This window comes from Schistocerca serialis, unplaced genomic scaffold (genome assembly GCF_023864345.2).
Source record: "Schistocerca serialis cubense isolate TAMUIC-IGC-003099 unplaced genomic scaffold, iqSchSeri2.2 HiC_scaffold_1451, whole genome shotgun sequence".
In the NCBI taxonomy this organism is placed as follows: Eukaryota; Metazoa; Arthropoda; class Insecta; order Orthoptera; family Acrididae; genus Schistocerca; species Schistocerca serialis.
The window spans coordinates 1,394,190-1,416,089 of record NW_026047682.1 but is presented as its reverse complement, the minus strand read 5'-3'; the positions used below and the strand labels follow the sequence as shown (position 1 = coordinate 1,416,089).

The following is a 21,900-nucleotide window of genomic DNA, read 5'->3' as shown; positions in this document are numbered from 1 at the left end:
ATGCAGGATGTACGTGCATACTGACAATGATCTGAATAAACATTATACGGAGATTTGGTTGTGGAAGAATTTCGGGAAAGGGCTGTTTTAACGTAATGGAGCCGTTCATTCCATAAGGCAACGAAAGAACGGATTTAAATGCAGCAAGGTAGTGAACAAACAATATCCACTGAAACAAGCTCTAAAGAAAATCTCGAAACTTCTGGACAGTTGCGAATGTACTACACAGCTATAATGATACAACACTGACTGCCATATTCAGTTTAGGAGCAAGTGCGTTGCAACGCAAATTGGCAAATCAACAGAGGACGAAATAAATGCTCGCCACATGGAGCTGGAGTGTCGACAAGCGGGGCAGACCGCTGCCACGAAGTCAATCGTCGACAATTTGCGTGCAGAGGCAGGGAGGGGTCTGTGTGCTATAGGCGGCTTTGGCCTGTAGTGCTGGAGCCATTACTAAAGGTGTCATGCGAGTCCAGTAACGAAGTGGATTGGAGGAATTTAGAAATGACCGACTGTAAATGGCGATACGTGAACTACAGAAGAGACACGAAATGGTGCGCTGCCTGGACTAGGAGGGCGCTACCTAAGCTGCACCACTGCCGTTGGAGCTCTGTGACCACGCCCTCCCCTTGACTTTGTACTGACATCCAACAGAAGGTAAACACGCTGGGTCGTATGAATAAACAAGACGACGTTCTCTAGGGAAGATTCTCGGAGCAAAAGGAAAATCTCTGAGAAAGCTCTTACGAGCAAAACATTCGAAGCCATAATCTGTGACGAGAGGGTTCCTTTTTCTCACTACCTCTGCTCCCTGCTGAGTTCTCGGTGTGTGTGGTCTGCCGTGTCCGGCACAGAAAGCACGTGCAGTGTCACGTGTCATTCAGCTCGCTCAAACGGGCGACATGTCTGGAACCGGCACCAGTGTGTTCAGGCAGAGTTGCACTACGTTTCATTTTGTTTATTTTATGTGCGGCAACAAATTATGAAGACAATTACGTACAGCTTATGAAAATGCATTTTCTTGAGGTTACCGAATTTACAACATGCGGAAAACTTTTCAGTTATAGAAGTTAGGCGAACATTATGCGAACGAAATCTTAAGATTACATGACTTTTTATCTACTCCAAGCTGGAACTCTGTCAGAGTTCACTAACACGAGATAATTTTGGTTAAATACGGCCCACAACTGTCTGCTCGCTTGGAAAGCACGTAAGCGCCCCACCATGCGTTCGTTACGAGTAACAGGTAGCTAGGTTTGCGATAAACCAGTTATTAATTTTTCTGGTAACCCTACTTATTTCTAACATCACACTATATAAGACTTATGCTGTGAGAATACATGATGGTGAACGTCTGGAAAAGTCAGCGACACGGTTGTTTGGTGTAGGCCTACAGCTAAATGTTCTCGTACGTCAGTCTGAAAACTTGGGTCTACTAAATAGCAATAAAAATGTTTCAATTTTCACTTCTTTTGAGAGGTCGTCCGTAGATGATGTTCTTATTGTCAAAGCGATATAAACTTCTACAGCTCCTCAATTCAGCACTTCGTTGGGCTATATATTTCTTTTTTTGCCTCCCAAGCAATATGAATTCTGCCATCATTGCCAAAATGTAGGTAAAACTTAACAGAACTTACTCAGCCCGAAGACTGCTACAGTTCTCGCTTCAATATTTTCCGGTTGTGAGAAGCTCCTCTAGTTTTGTTGACACGAAATCGGAGAACGTTCTTTGTTTTGAGCAACATCCCTCACCCTTTTACTCGCGATGAGCACATTCTCGGCTGGAGTATATTCTCTGACTCGCTTTACTCATGTTAACCTCAAAATGTCCTCCCAAAATTTCCAGTACAAAGTATATCCTCCGTTTTACTGACACGCCCCACCATACTCCGCCAGCACCTCAGCTCTCAGCTGGACTCTCCCAGTGGTTCTTCGCCGACAATCTCCCACCCTTCGTCGTCGTCTTCACTGCTTCACCACTCACAGAGAGCCGTAGTCCGGCATCCCCTTCGCCACTGCCTGCGTCAAATGCTCCACCACCGTCGCCGCCACCTGCGCCACCGTCGAATCCCTCTCCAGCAGCCTCTGCCGCTGGCTCTGTCGCCAACACCGTCGCCAGCCCCAAACCGCGGCCCGCCCCAACGCCCCCACCACTGCCGGAGCCAGAAGTTCCAACCACATCCACATTCGTCACCGCCGTCATAAACTCCTGTCAATGTCCTTATCTACACCCAACTGGGGCCACCTATTACACCACAACCCACATGCATGCAGTCACAAGACCAAACAAATGAAATAGAATAGATAAAACATCACGATTCCAAATGAAACCAAGCCAAAAATGATTTCACTAAATTTTCGGACATGAAACCAATAATTCCTCTCAACTATCGTCCTTTGTGTCTACATCTACCTACATAATCTGCAAGCCACGGTGCGGTGCGTGGCGGAGGGTACCCTGTTCCACAACTAGTCGTTTCCTTTCCTGTTCCGCTCGCTGACAGAGCGAGGGACAGACGCCTGTCTATATGCCTCCTTAGGAGCCGTAATTCCTCGTATCTTGTCTTCGTGGTCCCTACCAGAAATGTATGCTGGCATTATTAGGATCGTTCTGCAGCCAGGTTCTCTACATTTTCTCTGTTGTTTTCTTCGAAATGAGTGTCTTCTTCCCCGCTGAGCTCCAGAAGCATATACGTAACACTTGCATGCTGATCGAAACTCCGGTAAGAAATCTACCTGCTCCCCCTGAATTGTTTCGATGTCTTCTTTCTATCCGACCTGGAGCAGATCCCAAACACTCGAGCAATGCTGAACAAGAAGTCGCTCTGGCGTCCTACACGGGGTTTCCCTTACATACGAACCACACTTTCACAAAACTCTCCCAATAAACCCAAGTCGACCGTTCGCCTTTCCTACCAGAATCCTCACACGTTTATTCAATTTCATCTCGCTTCGCAACATTACGTCCAGATATTTCAACGAAGTGACTGTGGTAAGCAGGACACTTGGAGTGCCGTATCCGGATATTGCGGGTTCGTTTTTGCTACTCATCCGCTTTCGTCTACAGCAAGAGCCACCTGCCATTCATCACACCAACTAGAAATTTTGTCATCTTGTGTCAACCTGCAGTCTCTCAACTTATTCCATATGCTCGTTCTTCCGTTATCACCCCGCAATGGGACACCGTGACAAATGCTTTCGAGAAATCTAGAAATATGGGATCTGCCTGTTGCCCTTCATCCATAGCTTTCAGTGCATCATGCGAGAAAAGGAAAAGGTGAGTTTCACAGAAGCGATGCTTACCAAAACCGTGTTGATTTGTGCACATAACCTCCTTAGTCTGAAGAAAGTTGATTATGTTCGAACTGAGAATATGTTCAAGCATTCTGCAGCAAACAAGTGTTAGGGATATTGGTCTGTAATTTTGTGGGTCCGTTCTTTTACCTTTCTTCACTTGCACTTTTTTTCCATTCGCTTGGTTCTTAGAGCTGATCGCAAGATTCGCGGTAAATGCAAGCTAAGTAAGGGGCCAATGCCATACACTACTCTTTATAAAACCAAACTGGCATACCACCTAGGCATTGCCACTTATTTATTTTCAGCTGTTTCTCTACGCCAGGGGTACTCATTACTATGATTTCCATACAGGACACTGTGCGATGGTCAAACGATGGCACGTTTGTACCATTCTCCTGCGTGAACGATTCCTTAAACGAGGAATTTTTAACTTCGGCCTTCCTTTTGGAATATTCTAGCGCCAAAGCAGACTGGTCAACGTGTGACTGAATAGAAGCGTTAGATCCGCTTAACGATTTTGCAGAGGACGAAAACTTTTTCCGGTTCTCCGGTGGTAGCTGTTGTATGATTCGCGCAGAGATCTTTTCACAGACGCACGAATATACAAACCTTGCTGTCCTCATTTGGGCGTTCTCTTTTGAACCGAGAATGTAACAGCCTTTCGTTCCTCAGCATTTTCCGAATTTTGTTATTAAAGCACGATGAGTCTTCTCCGCCCTTGATCCACTTAGTAGGCGCATACTTTTCCGGATCACGATTTACAATCTCTTTAAACTTTAGCCATAATTCCTCTATGACGATAATTCTGGAATTAAATGATTGTATTTTATTGTCTAAGTGAGAGCTGACAACTGCATATCAACTCTCCTAGCCTTCTTGACTGATTTACTGACTTTTGTAACCATAGTCGCTATGATGAAATCACGATCACTAATCCCCATCTCTATGCTGACGCCATCGATAAGGTCCTGCCTGTTTGTGCTGGCTGCCGAACTACCTGCTCAACACAGTTTTCGGGAAATGTGTTCCAAAGTCCTTCACAAGACTGTCTGTCAGCACGACCTGCAGTGAATCCATAGACGTCCCAGCCTATACTCGGTAGGTTAAGGTCACCGCCAGCTAGTGTCGCGTGATCTGGATATTTATGCAATGCTGATTCTTTGAATGGCTCCACATCTGTCCCAGCGGAGTCGGGTGGGTGGTAAAAACATCCAACAACTGATATGGTTTCACCTAGTCCTGTTATGTGCGACCACGTAACTTCACTATTGCACTCAAATGCAACCTCAGTAAAGAGAATATTTTTTGTCAACTGCAATGAACACTTCCCCTCCTACGGCGTCGAATGTCTTTCCGATAAACATTCCAAGACTCGCTAAATATCTCAGAGTTTTTTTACTTTGGGTCTTAGCCAGCTCTCAATTCAAGAATAATTTGAGGCTGAGAGCGTTCATGGAGGAGAGCAAATTTGGGAACTATGTTACAAATACTTCGACAGTTGACTGATAAAAGTTTCAGAGTCGAACTGACTTTACTCTGAAAGCTATCTGATTTCCCTACATGTGTACCAACTGGCGAGTGTTCATGAGAGTACCTCAAACTACTGGCCAGCCTGAAACCCCCCACGTGCACTCCACAAGTACTCTGCTATCCGATTAGCTGCTTCCTTTGTGTAGTGCACCCCTGTCTTCAAATCTACCCATCTCCGATTTTCAGTTCACCTTCCCAATCACTGTTACCTTCATTCCCACTGCCTGACACAATATCGATGGTTTTATCCCGTCACACTATCTGCATGTGTCCGTACACAGTGAATCAGTAACCCACTCACAGTTCTGATGACAGATGTGGAGTAGCAAACCAAAAATCCCCACACCATAAACATCGTGGAGTAACAATACCGTTCCTCAAAAACAGCTCCAGGTGGCTACAAATCATGTTCAATCATCCTGCATAATACTTTATCCTGAGTGTGTATTTTACCACCCTGGCCGTGATCTGTCCTACTGCCTGTCTCTGTCCGAGAAATCCTATAGCACATAATTTCGTTCCTCACACTGACCACTGCCTCTCCACAGCTGTTTACCCACATCAATTCCCATGATGAACTTAACTGTAGATGTCGGATGATCACCTTCGTTTCAAAAGACCTAGTCCATTTCCCAGACACACTCATCCCAAAGTAGCTCCCCTACCGACATCTTCAGATATAACTGCAAAAGTCTTTCATCTAATTGAGAGCAATCACGACTGAGTCTAACTGTCCATCCTAATCCATGTTCTCCATCTCCATAGCTATTCCACAATAAGCCACCTGAAAGAGTCCAACAACACCGCCACAAGACCTGGGGTGCCTGCTGGGAGCTTGCCCATTCCCACATAGGAAGCCACCTGGTCACCCTCCATAGTGCCAACATATCTCCTACAACACTCCATTCCACGGCCCCATATGTCAAACACTCGAGACACTATTCCGCTTTCCTCCCGCTCACAACCTCCACTATTTACGCTCTATACTACGGACTGATTTAAACACACCAACCACAGGACAAAATATAAGAACGATGGCTATCCGCTTCCTGCCCTCTGCTGACGTCTTCCCATCTTCCCTCATCGCTGCTTAGATTTTTCCTCCATGTATTGAGATGAACATGACTTGTGGCCTCTTTCCCTCACCGACTGGATGCCATTATCTGGACTAGAGTCGCAACTAGACGGTATTACCGTAATTTCTCCCGAAGTGTTTTTTTTTTTTTTGTCCCGAATAAGACGAGAACACGCTCACTTTTCGTGTCAGGTTCCACATCATTGTTTCCACAAATTATGAAAACTTCGGAAGTGTCTGTAACGATCAATGCTTTCTCTAGTAAATGCAGTAGCATCGTTTTTTGTGTCAGTTTTCTCCGCTGGTCTGTTACGTAATACGTGGCACATTTTAAGACACAATACGAATCAAAAAATCGAAGGCTTAGCGGAGTCAAAAAACTTTGTAAATCACGAGTTTCTGTAACCATGTCCTTCACTACTGTCTATTAGTGCTAGTTCTTTACTCCATTCTGAATTAAATGATCCCTGTGTTTTCTATAACTTTAATGAATACTTCCATGGATAAAAGTGAGATAAACTCCAAATAACCATAGTGAGTACGACAGACATTTGAGTGTACACTGGTCTATACCTGAGTATCAAGTGCCCTGGGTGGTCCTTGTCTTCTTCCACCTCGTAGTGCTCCACCTGTTTGCTGGCGAATTGCAAGTCCTGTACCCATCCGGTTAATTTCGTGCGCAGCATGTCTTTCACACGTTCCATGTCCTTAATCCAACCGTGGAGTTGCTGACCACTTGCGTGGTTACCCTGAGACACACAGAAAATAGTTCAAATTACTTTCGTAACATCCACAAGCAGCAGCCTGTCTTAATATACAGTAACACGTAGCACTATTACATGACACTGAAATTACTGCCAGCGCATGAGTGTAGTACATTCAGTTTTGTACAGGCATAAAAACATTACTGCACAGCAGATGCCTAGTGGGGTTTTATTAAATAAGTGCATTTCTCAAACTGTGACATCCGATAAGAGAGGTGCAGATATTTCTTGGTAGTTGAAATTACAGACGTCTGAATGTATGAGTGTATACTCCCGTGACGATGTATCCAACTGAAATGCTCTGGAGCTGCCAGCAGCGTCGAGTTCCTACGTGTAAAGCCACATGGCGTAGCTGGAGCTCTGACGAGATTCTATTCAAACTTTTGAACGATTTTCGAAAATAGAATAGCCAGACTGTTGACAAATCCGTCAAAATCCTACTCGTTACCAACGCTGTGAGAAACCTAAACACATGTTATGACCGTCTACAAACGCAATGATAGACATCAGCCGCTCCATATCTGAAACATTATCTGAGTTAATTGTGCACACACGAAATGTCAGTTTGACTCAAAATTTTGTAGCGTTTGTCTGTTGCCTGGCTGATCGCTTTTGCCAAAAATTTGCGTTTGATGCTCGTCATCTAACACGATGTCGTCTGTATCTGAACATGTCTCGAATATTGCAGATTTGAAGGAATGTATTGACTGCCCGAGTGTTAAGATCATTTTTTCTGGACCATTTTCGGGTACGAAGTTCGCATTTATGTCACATATTAAGGTCTATGCTCCTTTGGCGTTGTACAAATTGTAGGTTTCTAAGTCAATGCAGTAAAGATATGGCCATTTAATTACACATTTTCATACACGAAAAATCACTCACAAAAATCTATAAGGTGCTCCCTGTTGATTTAGAATCATGACATTTTGGAAGAAGCCAGATTTCACCGTGCAAATAAAGGAAAAAATCATAAAATCCATAATTGGTAACTATATAACTCTATAAAATACTTTTAGTATTATTTTTTATCAGTCTATTTGTCTGTCCATCTGTTGGGAATCTTTTTCTCTGGATCAGTTCTGGGTATCATGTTCAAATTATGTCACATACAAAGGTATATCGACCCTTGGCGGCGTAAAAGCTGTAAGCTTATAACTGACTCCAGTCATCAGATACGGACGGCCGTTTATGTCTCGTGTTTTGATAATCGAAAACTCACTCGTCGAAACCTATAGGGTGCCCGACGTTGACCTGGAATCATGAGATTTGGCAACAACTAAGTTTTCCGGTACAAGTAAAGCAAAAAATCTGAAACTTGTTAACTTGTAATTATATCGCATAAAAATGTCGTTTTCAATTTGGACATACATTGTATTCATCACCTGTTGAAAGTATAACATACGAACATTACTGCATCCAAAAATAAATTGTATGTTGTATTCATGATTTAGTACGTAAACAGAAATGTGTTATTAAATCTTCTCTCCCTACATACATAAACTAAAGTCCTCTGCTTGCTTGTTCTTGTTTGTTTGGGCTGGGCTGAGGAAATAACGTAGAATATCTGAACCGATCTTGGTGTTCCTGGGACCAGAATCTTGCTAGTAAAGTTACAAAGTGTCGATAACAGGCAAAAATTATTGGGAATCTTGATTCCCAGGATGTAGAGTTTGTACAGAACCCTTAGTGCGTGAGTTCCGCTCGCACTTTCCCATTCTGTTTTCCTTTCTTGTATCTACCCTAGCATCACCCAGTATGTTGTTCTGGAAGGTGAGTGCTCACCACAGACATGGGTGCCGTCGGGAGAGTCTGAGGGAAGTGGGACAGAACTGCTCTTGTTCTCTGTACGTGGGGTCCCCAATCCTTTTGGGTCACACTGAAACAGGTGACAGTGATTGCACAATAAATTAAATTGAGATAGGGAACCAATACTCGAAAGTGCATATTTATTGTGTTAAGGACATACACAGCATACACCACCGAACAACAATGTAGCTCATAGTAATTCTTCAAAGCAACGACTGTCAGTCTGAATGCATGTATTGCAATGATGCCTGCAGTTCTTCACACTCTGGCAAAGATCTCGGGTGTCCGTTGTGCACTGGAACAGTAGCAGCTGATAAACAGTGTAGACAGACACCTGACCACCAAACGGACCTACTGTGCACAACTAGGCTCGTAGCACTCAAGCATCGCAGTGGCGCATTAACCTGTGCCGCAAGCACACCACTGACCCTGCTGTCAGCTTCCATTGCATCAGATAGCTTGTGTCGTGTTCATGGTGAGGTGTGTTGCTGTGTACAGCGCACAATGAGTAATCAAAGATGAAATGTGCAAGCACTGCGACGAACGGATTTTGAGCCCTATGTCTGCTTGTGTCAATCCAGTATCGTTCACTGCGCTGTACTGTCCAACTTCATACAGTTTGTATTGTTTGTGGATGAGGCCTCATTCATCCGCGATGTTGTTTTCAAAAGCCAAACAGGCAGATCTAGAATGAGGACAACACCCACGCCACCCATATCGGAGGCCAACAGCAAAGATTCTCAGTCAAGGTATTTTAGGGCATTATCCAAGATCATTCCACTTTAATGTTAATGTTTGCAAGCACCAAGCACCAGAAGAATACACTCATTGTAGGACTGGAAAGGGGGGGTCCCCTCTGATGGCCATTGCGATCGCTGGATCTTACAACCCTAGACCTCATTCTCTGAGGTTATGTACGAAACACCTGTAGATACAGCTGAAGACCTGCTTGCCAGGGTCCAAGCTGCCCGCCTCCTGGTACAACATTGTTGCTCACGGGCGAGGCCTCCACGACGAGTGCGGCCGCTTCATGTTTAAAGATGATTAAAGGTGCGGCTGTTGTCACACGCATCAACTCAGTCTGTGTTTCGACAAGTTTCTACACAGTTGTCACTTCCGCCCAGCTGCTCAGAACAACGAAGTGTTGCATGTCTTGGAAGACAGTAGCGTGATTGACTCGATCCCACTATCGCAGTAGCCGCCACGATACAGGAATGACCTGTGAGGATATGCTGACATCACTCCGAAACTGTGATCACAGAGAGAGCGTCCTGCACGTCAAAGGTCGTGAGGTGGTGGCAAGAATGTGGGATATTTTCAAGAACACTGCCATCCTGAATTTGGAATCATTCAACTGTATGTCAGTCAGACACCTTAGGCAAGTGTACGGTGATGGAGAGAAAAACGGATTTACTTGTGTTGCAGATATTTGCAAATATTATTTTCTTAATAAAATTTTTGTACTTATTTAGATACTCCCGAGCTCATTTTTTACAGTTCTTTTGTCAGCTACGTTTATTTACCAGGTGACATCTACACTAATTTGGAGAACTGTCGAGATGATTTCCCAAGTTTCTGCAATGTGTCGCTCAAAAGTAGCCGATCAGCAGCTACTTGCAGCCAGCATATTCCATTTCGTGCGTTTCTGTCACAGCACAAACTCACTCGTTTAATATGTGGAAGTTCTTCTTCTTACGAGAAATAAACCCGTTTGTGCTGCCTTGCGTCCACGCTTGGTGAGTAATGAGAGTAGTAGCAAGTTGAGAGAGGCATGTTCAAATGTGTACCAACACGCTGGGCACTGTCGCAATGCGCTATGTGTAAGTAATGTTAGTGGGGAGAGAAGAAGCGTGATGGACTGCGACTTGAATTACTGATCAGCGCACGCTGCGTGGCCGAAGGGGTTTGTAAACAGCCCTGCGGAGGGCGACGCGAGTCTTTCTCCCTCTCCGACTGCCAGCCAGCCCTGATATCGGAGTCAAGCGCTCGTGCGGTATCCGTGACGACGATGGTGACTGCAGTCATGGCCACGCACGTTGGACAACAATGACGACGCCGCACTGCTGTCACTGTTTACCGACGACGCTGTGATGTCACTCATCATGGTCACCTTGGCTGAGGATGAAAGCAAGTATACATATTTTCTATAGTGTTTTTGTTTATACACTACTGGCCATTAAAATTGCCACACCACGAAGATTACGTGCTACAGACGCGAAATTTAACCGACAGGAAGAAGATGCTGTGATATGCAAATGATTAGCTTTTCAGAGCATTCACACAATGTTGGCGCCGGTGGCGACACCTACAACGTGCTGACACGAGGAAAGTTTCCAACCGATTTCTCATACGCAAACAGCAGTTGACCAGCGTTGCCTGGTGACGCGATGTTATGATGCCTTGTGTAAGGAGGAGAAATGCGTACCATCACGTTTCCGACTTTGATAAAGGTCGGATTGTAGCCTATCACGATTGCGGTTTATCGTATCGTGCCATTGCTGCTCGCGTTGGTCGAGATCCAATGACTGTTAGCAGAATATGGAATCGGTGGGTTCAGGAGGGTAATACGGAACGCCGTGCTGGATCCAACGGTCTCGTATCACTAGCAGTCGAGATGACAGGTTCAAATGGTATAAATGGCTCTGAGCACTATGGGACTCAACATCTTAGGTCATAAGTCCCCTAGAACGTAGAACTACTTAAACCTAACTAACCTAAGGACATCACACACACCCATGCCAGAGGCAGGATTCGAACCTGCGACCGTAGCAGTCCCGCGGTTCCGGACTGCAGCGCCAGAACCGCACGGCCACGGCGGCCGGCCGAGATGACAGGCATCTTATCCGTATGGCTGTAATGGATCGTGCAGCCATGTCCAGATGGGGACGTTCGCAAGACAACAATCATCTGCACGAACAGTTCGATGACGTTTGCAGCAGTATGGACTATCAGCTCGGACACCGTGGTTGCGGTTACCCTTGACGCTGCATCACAGACAGGAGCGCCTGCAATGGTGTAGTCAAAGACGAACCTGGGTGCACGAATGGCAAAACGTCATTTTTTCGGATGAATCCAGGTTCTGTTTACAGCATCACGATGGTCGCATTCGTGTTTGACGACATCGCGGTGAACGCACATTGGAAGCGCGTATTCTTCATCGCCATACTGGCGTATCACCCGGCGTGATGGTATTGGGTGCCATTGATTACACGTCTCGGTCATCTCTTGTTCGCAATGACGGCACTTTGAACAGTCGACGTTACATTGCAGATGTCTTACGACCCGTGGCTCTACCTTCATTCGATCCCTGCGAAATCCTACATTTCAGCAGGCCAATTCGTGACCGCATGTTGCAGGCCCTGTACGGGCCTTTCTGGATACAGAAAATGTTCGACTGCTGCCCTGGCCAGCACATTCTCCAGATCTCTCACCAATTGAATTCGTCTGGTCAATGGTGGCCGAGCAACTGGCTCGTCACAATACGCCAGTCACTACTCTTGATGAACTGTGGCATCGTGTTGAAGCTGCATGGGCAGCTGTACCTGTACACGCCATCAAAGCTCTGTTTGACTCAATGCCCAGACGTATCAAGGCCGTTATTACAGCCAGAGGTGGTTGTTCTGGGTACTGATTTCTCAGGATCTACGCACCGAAATTCCATGAAATGTAATCACTGTCAGTTCTAGAATAATATATTTGTCCAATGAATACCCGTTTATCATCTGCATTTCTTCTTGGTGTAGCAATTTTAATGGCTAGTAGTGTAAGTGATTCTTATGGGTTCCACTTCTCCTTTTCTAGGTGTGAGCAGGCGTTACTCGCTGTGGGATCTGAACCCAGCAGCTGATAATGATGATGACGATGATGATGGTCTCTGGGGAACGACTTCGATCGTTCAGAGGAAGATATCGCTTATTCTACAGTATTAAATTTTTTGTTTGTTATTTTTGAGATGCTCTAGTTTGTACTCAATGCGATTATCGCTGTTTTGACGCGACCACCAGCTACTAGTTCTTTTGCACCTGTGTTTTCGTTTGGGTTTGTCCATATTCTTTCAGACACACTCCCCTGCCGACGTCATACACCTCCTCTAGATCCCATGCTGGATATGCCCTTAATGACAAACATGCCCACTGATGATGAGTTGCTGGAAGTGTATTCCAGTAATGAACACAACAACAGTTCTGTGTGTAAGTACTCAGAATTTATTATTATTATACGAATATGGATTTTTATTTCTCCTTCCTTAGATACTTAACAACTGCGTTTCTTTCTCCTTCTCGTGTGCAGAATTATTAGGAGTTCAGCGTGTTGTTGAGGGGAAGAGCATTGTCCAAGTTAGGGGGAGAGCTGTCGTGACATCATGGGGTGAGTCGATACCAGAGTGGTCATGCTGAGTCACTTTTCTGAGGTGCAGGAAAGGGAGTCCTGTAAGACACTCAGCTGTATGCTCTGCCTTGATTTATGTTCATAAGATTTTGATCAACTTATTGTGGGGTTCAGTTACATCTCCGTTCAAAAGTATACATTGCTAAAAAAAAAGCATGTCCTAATGCCCAGAATCATGATGAGAGGAATTTAAATTGATTTCCGTGGTTGCTTCTCACTAGCGATAGAAATTAACCAAAAAATTCAGGGCATACAGATACACAACAAACACCAGATATCGACTGACGATCTAATTTCTCGTATATGGCCGGAAGTTGGAAAGCCATAAGGAGAAGACAAACATTAACACACTGTGTGGCACATCAACAAAGAAGTCAAGCGTAAATTAGGTGGTCCCCTCTTCTTGTCCATATTAGCTGAGAAAGATCCAAAAAGTGTAGACCTGCTGCTAATCTCTGAAGGCGATAAGCAACACAGCGTTTGGATCAAATGCATGTCCCACCTACGTTCCTCTGAAATGAAAACAGAAAAGGTGCAAGACATTTTTGCTGTGGATGTCTCGTTTACCAAGAGCATGTATCTTGAAAGACACCTGATTGACTGCTAGAGCCAGGAAACAATACGTGTGGAAATGCTTATCAAGGATAAACGGTTCCCGAAGTTTAAGAACGCCTCCCACCAACACTTCTGTCCCTTCGTCGTTTACGTCGATTTAGAGCGCCTCCTAGCTCCTGTGGTACAGTGTGAACGTGGTGCCTCTGCCTCCCATATCACTGTCACAAAATGATGCATACGATATGTGGCTACCCATCAAGTTCTGAGCACGTATAACTCTAAAATTAAAATCTTATGTCAAGGGAATAGTGCGAGATGGCTGCTCACTGAGCTTGAAAGTCTTGTACGGGATGTTTATAACATTTATAGTGAAAACGTCCTCATGACCAACGTGAAGGAAATGATGCACTGTACAAGCAGGCAGCTGATCGTTATACCTGGGGACTGTGACTGGACAGAGGTGAGGAAGCTCCCTGTAGAGACTGTGGCCACGTAACGGGGAAGTCCCAGAGTGCAGCTGACAACCCATGTAACTGTAAGTACCAACTGCCACAGCACACAGCCATCTTTTCCACAATTTCAGCGAGCATGATGCCCACTTTCTAGTTCAGCACTTTGACGAGTCTGGGTTGTAGGATGACAAATACATGCCGCTTCAAAGAGGATCACACCACTTCCTGGATTCACAACGCTTCATGCTCACGTCTCTTTAGAAATTTGCTGAACCAACGCGTCCTGAAGATATTCGTAGCAAAGGGAGCCACTTATCTCTATGATGTAGAGTTTCAGCTTGTGATGGAGAAGGGGTCTTTCCAAACGAAATCTGGACTCTCTAGTAAAATAAGAGGCATTTCCATAATGAATGCAAAGAACGGGCACTTGGTGAATGAATGGGAGGACGGCATCTCTGATTTATCAGAACATGTAAAATGATGAACACCAATGTACATCTGACCGACAACATCGAGAAGTTCTGTAGCATGGGGATGAGATTTCGTGGGATGCCATGTTAAGAAAGACACAAGCCAGCATCGAATTCTTGACCAACGTTGACATGCTTGTCTTCCTGGAACATGCCAACGTGTGCGCAGGTATGCCAAGGCAAATAACCTGCAAATGATCGAGGTGGAGTACAGGTTGTCTGACGATTTCAGTATCATCCTTTACCTGGATGTAAACTGTCTCTACAGGAAATTAAAAAATTACCTTATTCACAAAAGAATGTGTATATTGTAATGAATCAATTACGAAATAACAAAACTGTTACGTATATAACAAATACGAGAAAAAATGGAAATTAAAAAGCTTTCAGTTGTTTTCACAATACAGTTGTTCTTCTTTTTCATATTTTTTGAATGAAATACCTCCTTTATCAGTTTTATATTGATGGCAGGCGCCAGAGAAAAATAAATCCTTTTCGAATACAATATTTTTTAAATTTACATACATACATACATGGCCGACCGGTTCTAGACGGGATCGCGATTTATCGCCTCCAATTCGTATTTGCGTAAGTAGAGCTTTGCGGATGTGCGCCAGGAATACTGCACGCGTTTACGCGCGTGTGTGTGAGGGACGTGCGTCACGTCCTCGCTGTGAGAGCATGCGGTTAGCGGTCAGCGGGCAGCTAACATCCCATCTGTGTTCTGAGCCGCTTCGCGCTTCCGACAGCCCGGCTGTGGGCGTCACAACAACACAGGGCGAGGGAGGCCAGCGAGCGACACGGGCCGAGTCCACCCAGTAGCGGGCCCGGCGTACGGACAAACCCAAAATCACTGTAGTGGTGGCACGTGGCTGCAGTCGACTCTTACCCGTACGTCGATAAGCAGTACAAAAAACGAGAAATAAAATTCAGAATTTCCATCGTTGTGCAGGAGCAGTGAATTGGAAGGTGCTGCACACTTTTGTATCGGCACCTTCCAAAACGTTGAATCCGTCGTCCTTGCCATGGCGCCACTGCGCTTTCTGCCATCTAGACCTAAACTATGCCGGCCGGTGTGGCCGAGCGGTTCTAAACGCTTCAGTCTGGAACTGCGCGACTGCTACGGTCGCAGGTTCGAATCCTGCCTCTGGCATGGATGTGTGTGATGTCCTTAGGTTAGTTAGGTTTAAGTAGTTCTAAGTTCTAGGGGACTGATGACCTCAGAAGTTAAGTCCCACAGTGCTCAGAGACATTTGAACTATTCTGACCATACATACATACATATTTGTGCACAGTATTATGTGAGAGCCCAGTTCCCAGGGGCACAGGGTCAAAATCGTAAGCTGCGTCGTTACCTGGGCCACAGCACGCCCTGCCGTACTACTCTGCAGGGCTGCAGTGAAGAACCACGAGAGGAATTATCTCGAATACGAATACCTCAAGACTGCTGCAGCTGTCTGAAGACTCAAGTTTCATTCAGAAAGCAAAGTGTGTCTTTAAATCGAAACTATCTGTACAACATTGGTTTCACGGAATAACTTTTCGCAATTACACTTTTCCTAAGCAGGTGCAGTGTGATCAACGAAGCGTATCTGCACCGCAAATGTAATAAAGAAGTCGTCCTTTAAACATTCTCGCAAGCTGTGAGGTACTAACTCTACAAAATATTGGATACGTATCAGGTAAATTGCCTTTCCTGCAGTGAAATGCATAGATGATGGTAACGAAAACAAGATGCAATGACAGGACATGACACGATGTCGGCAGAAACCATCCTTAAATGCGGAACCCGCAACTATCAATCTTTGAAATTACCATCCAGCAAACATCCGTAATATTTATAGGAAAAAGATTTAATCTACTCAGAACCTTTTCAGTTCACTAAAACAGGTATCGCCTAATTCTCTTCTCAAACGATCGAAATTGAGGCTCACATGATACTTTAGGGACTGGCACGTTGCTACATACGCCACCAAAAGTTACACAAAGACACAGATCATATTGCGTCCTTTTGCTTTCCATGTATACTACTTTCAGAATCCAAACAGTCATAATGTGCAGTGGCCATTCTATGTGTTAAGGTTGGGTTGTTTGGGGAAGGAGACCAGACAGCAAGGTCATCGGCCTCATCGGATTAGGGAAAGATGGGGAAGGAAGTCGGCCGTGCCCTAAATCAGAATGGCCGGACACGGGATTGAACCGTCGTCCTCACGAAATGCGAGTCCAGTGTATGTGTTCACATAGCTTTTATCCTCGGTAGTGGGAAAATCACTGGTGGTGGTGTTCATAAATCACAGACAGAGAATTCAGACTCGATAATGGTTCGAGTTAGGCCACGAGACACGTGCAGAAAGGCTAACGACTGAGATGGATGCTCTCAGAAAGCAGCATCCGGTTTCAGGTTAGTCTGGCACAGATTTTCATTGGCCTTGACGCATTCACCAGATATTCCGCTTGTGACTGTAGCAGCACAGTGCCTTTAACAAAGCCACTCGCTGGCGCAACACGCGCTAACTGGTGGACCTCAACTGCAGGTTGATGCTGATGGAGACTTTAAATGCCACACTGAGACTCTAGACCACTCTCCACTGAATATGAAGCTAACATGCTTCAGCTTGTAAAGCAGGATTGGATGCAAAGTTATCTGAATCTGTAAGAGAAGTAGCTAGCAAATACGAGAAAAGAAAGATACAGACGATTTTCTTCGATCTCTAACCATTCCGAGCTTAGCCTCCTTGTATCATGGCCCCAAAAGGCTCACAGAAGTAGAGGTTGGTTCAGAATTTTTCCAGATGGTTAGTATTAGAACTGGAGAGCCAAAGATAGCTACAGTGTGAAGAAGGTAAACTCGGAAACACTCTCCAAGAACTGACCAGGTGGTGTGTGTCATTTTCTCACCCCCTGTACGTATAATACAGTTTATAAGAGGAGAAAAAAACTCCACTTACCATACTTTTGAATGCGAGGGGAACCAACAGCTGTGAGGCGTGCGTCGCACCGTGAGAGAGCAGCTGCGCCAAGTCCCGCCAGCAGCTGGAGAGTCGTCCCCGCAAAACAGCCGCCTGGGCCTGCAGTCCTGCACAAGACGGGAGACGACGGACTGGTGAACAAGCCAGTGGATCAGACTTCTGTAGGAAGCACAGCTTTCGCTTTCTGCCCCCACAAAGTGTAAGCAGGTAGCATTTACCTTTTGAAACTAGATCAATATACAATGTCAGTAATCGTATGAGTTACAGCACGGACACCTTGACCGGACGTTACAAAGCTCATATTCCAGCGACAAATTTAAAGAGCACATCAAGCAAAGAGAGAGGAGTACCATCACCTAACGTAGATCCAGTAATAAAAATTAACCTAAGGGTAGAAGTATCAAAATATCTGAAGAAGTGGAAATATACAACTATTTCAAAAATCACCCACACGGCTTGCCCAACAATAAGATAGATTTAAGAAATAAGAGACCTCGAGATAAATTCCAGTCAGTTTTACGTGCTAATAATAGAAAGCAACATAAATGAGTATGTATAGTTTAGCTATTTGACTTTGACTTACTGACAAGCATAGGACGTAACGATTTGCACAGGATCGTGTCTATGCTGGTTTTATAATATGAGTAGTCTTTACGACGTTTCCTGTGAGTTGTATGATATGTATGGAAATGAGAATGAATTATGTCCACTCATACACGTTTTTATAATTAGGGTGTATTTATTTTAACATAAGTAATATATTTGAATAATTCAGTAAAAAAATGAATAATGTGTTTTGCAAGTGTAGCTGAAAAAGCCATTCTCGGCCTAAACGTTCTAAGGGCCATGGAAATGTATGGCCACATTTGTACTGGTACAGTACCTTACATATTAACAGTACATTTTGCAATTACATGGTGATACATATAATGTTCTGTAATTTGTGAGAAATATCTCATCACATGTCTTTACGTCATTTTTGTACTCCTTTTTCTTTTTATTTGTCCAGTGGATCAATTCATGTACGAAATTTGTTGTGAAGGCGATTTATGCCTTTGTGATGTTAATATGGTACAAAGAATACACATGTATATATATATATATATATATATATATATATATATATATATATATATATATATATATATATGATTATTACTGCCATGTTTTTATGAGCAGCCAAGCTACTGTAAGCCTTTGACGATGGATACCATATGTACTATTACGCACTATCACAATAAAGAAATGTCTTATCTTATTTCTTTACACCAAATGCTTGTATCGTAAACAGAATGCCAAATTTTGTTAACAAATGTAAACACGATATTAAGATACTCTGGTATAAAACGTTTACTGTGGCATGTACAATCAATGCAAAGAAGAAACGACTTGTGAATATGTTCCCCACCAACCGCCTCAGTTGTCGTATAAACATCATGAACAGTGATTTGAGGAGATTCATGTTAGTGATGTTAACATCAGTAACAATAAATTTACCTGATGCCATTGCTATGATCCTTACGCTCATCTAAAGTTGATGTACACTCGGAGTTAGGAGGCTCAACATACAGAGACAACAGTGAGATATACACACGTCAGAAGATTCGTAAATTTTGACACCTCCAGTGGCCCGATGCAAGTGATGTGGTGTTTTTAGCATTTTTTGTAATATAACTGCCTCATGTATGGGAGGATAGTGGCGTTCTATACATGCCATGTGCACTTCACTTTTCGGTTATTGCTGTATACCTGTATAAAGTGCATAGGATTGAAAATGTAGTCGTGAAAACAAATAATGTTACAGTTAATGGCAGATACGACGTCTTTAAGAAAAATACTGCATTATTTTTCGCATTTCATCCTTATGCGAGCTTATTTTCAGTACAGAAAAGACATTGCTAAAGATGGAGAATGATGTGTGTACACGATGTTTATTGCGTTCCTAATGCTATTGGAATTACTCAGCGGCAAATCGCAAAAGAGAAAGTCCAAGGAACGTGCATCTTTACGACTTTGTAAAAAAAAACGAATCATCGGCATGAGGGACTTGAGAGCATCGTACCGACACATTACACTGGCATCTGGCTGTAGGGCAACGACTGCAGAATGTATAGCAACGGGTTGGGAGAAGTTCGCCAGCCATCACAGACAGACCGTTGTAACCTGGGTTGAGATCTGTGGCTACCACTGACACCACACCACAAGCAGCATAGTGTAGGGCGTTCTGTGGTGTTCAGCGGCGGGAGTCGCTTTTGCCTGTGGCGGTCAGGTCGACGCTGCTCTGTCCTCAGGTGGCCTCGTGAGACGTCACGGGAAGCAGCGGCCGTCGAGGGGCCTACCTCCCCAGTCCACAGAAACAAACAGGGGTCAGGAAGACTCGCGATCAAATCATATGGAAGGCATGTGGAAGAGTTCTTAGGAATTTCGAAAATTGTTCAGAAATTTGGAAGCCAAATTATTATTCGAACTGGTTCTCCAGATAAACAATCAGTATCTCTTGAAAATATCATTCACATAGTTCTGTATGTTCAAGGACACATAAGTGCGAGGACATCCGCACAATTACCTAAAGAGCTCTCACACTCAAGTTGCTCACAAGAATATGTATATAAGAGGAAAAAGTAGATTGAGGAAGTGCTAGATTACGATTAATTTGGTTTTAGGAAAGGTAAAGCCATCAGAGAAGGATTTCTGGGTTGGCGATTGATGATTAAAGCGAGACTTAAGGAAAATCTAGAAGCGTCCGTAGGATTTGTAGTTAGATAAAAATCGTACGATAATTTAAAATGATGCAGGATTTCCGAAACTCTCATAAAAATGAGTGTAACCCCTAGCAAAAGAAGGGTTACGTGCAATATGTACATCAAACAAGAGGAAAAAATAGGAAGACCAATAACTGCTCAGATTAGGAAAGGTGGAAGACATACATGTAATCGCCCCTACCATTCAATTTGTATATCGAAGAAGCAATGACAGACATAAACGAGGGGTTCAGAAATGGAATTAAAATTCGTGTTGAAAGGCTATCAATGACAGGAATAGCTGATGTCATTGCAGTTCTCAGTGGAAGGGAGAGGTAACTGTAGGAAGTGTTGAATAGAATGAACAATCTAATGTGTACACTCTGTGAATTAAGACTAAACCGAAGAAAGACTAAATGAATGAAGTCTAGCAGAAATGGGATCAGTGTTGAACTTAAGGTCAGAACTGTAGACGAGGATCTAGACCAACTGAAAGATTCTGCTACCTTGAGAATAAAGTAACTCATAATGGCCAAGTTAAAGAGAACATGAAAAGCAGAGAAGAACATCCAAAGAGGATGTTCCTGGCCAAACGAAGTCAACTAACATCAAATGTCAGTTTTGTAACAACGAAAACAAACAATTATTGATAAAAGTATTTAATAGGATAGATAAAAGAATCTACTCACGAAGCAGCGGCAGAACACACATGAAAGACTGTTGTGATTGGCAGGCTTTTGGAACCAGTGGCACCTTCTTCAGACAGAAGGGTTGAAGGGGAAAGAAGAAGGGTGAAGGAAAAGGACTGAAGAAGTCTAGGAAAAGGGGTAGATTTTGGGAAAGTCACCCAGAACAGCGGGTCAGGTAGTCTTACCGTACAAGATGAGAATGAAAGACTGATTGTTGGGGACTGCATCGGACAGGATTTGGAAACCTGAGAGCTTAAAGAACACAGGGTAACATGCAAGACAGAGATTACTGCTAAAACAGTGATCACAAGTTAATAAGAGTGTGTCCTCCTATGACCACCTATAATAGCCCCGTAACTAGGAAAACATATTCTATCAAAGGGAGAGCCAGTTGCGAAACGACACAAGTCGTATACCAGCTATTATAACACTGTTCAGCCTTCTACATAGGCATGACTACCATCAGATTATCAGTTAGCATGAATGGGTATAGGGTGAGGGAATACACTGCCAACTCACAATATCCTGTGGCAGAGCGTGCTCTACAGCATGACATTCGTGACCTCGGTGCCTGTTTCACCATCTGGATTCTTCCCCCAGACACCAGTTTCCCAGAACTCTGTAGGTGGGGACTACCTCTACAACATGTCCTTCGTTCTCGCCACCCAGCTTTTTATCACTGTTACTACTCTTTGCTTCACTCCGTTTCAGTTTCCTGCATCTTTCATTGTCTTTTCCATCTGTTTTTCACCGCCCCATCCCACCTCTGTTATGTACAATGCACTTAGCTTCTCACTCTTTATAACTTGTGATAAATGTCTTACCAGTAATCTCTGTCGTACATATCACCTCGTCTTCTACCTTTAAGCTCTTAGGTTTTCAAATCTCGTCCGATGCAGTCCCCAACAATTAGTCTTCCCTTCTCATCTCGTACGGTAAGTCTCCCCTGACCTGCGGTTCTGGGTGACTTTTCCAAAATCTACCCCTTTTCCTAGACCTCTCCAGTCCTTTTCCTTCACCCTTCTTCCTTCCCTTTCAACCCTCCTACCTAAAGAAGGAGCCACTGGCCAGAAAGCTTGCCAATCACAACAGTCTTTTATGTGTGTGCTCTGCTGCCGCTTGGTGAGTAGTTTTTTTTTTATCTATCCAATTAAATGTCG

General features: G+C 44.0%; 1 protein-coding gene across 1 annotated transcript in view; it reads right to left on the bottom strand.

Moving 5' to 3' along the window:
* The window catches only part of LOC126443323 (uncharacterized), a 63,999-nt gene that overhangs the window by 15,395 nt on the left and 26,704 nt on the right, over positions 1–21,900 (bottom strand). The window contains exons 4-5 of the mRNA XM_050090916.1: positions 17,290–17,417; positions 6,479–6,654 (exon numbers count right to left, since the gene is read on the bottom strand). Of these exons, the coding sequence (XP_049946873.1) occupies positions 6,479–6,654; positions 17,290–17,417 (304 nt within the window). The remainder of the gene's footprint in view (positions 1–6,478; positions 6,655–17,289; positions 17,418–21,900) is intronic.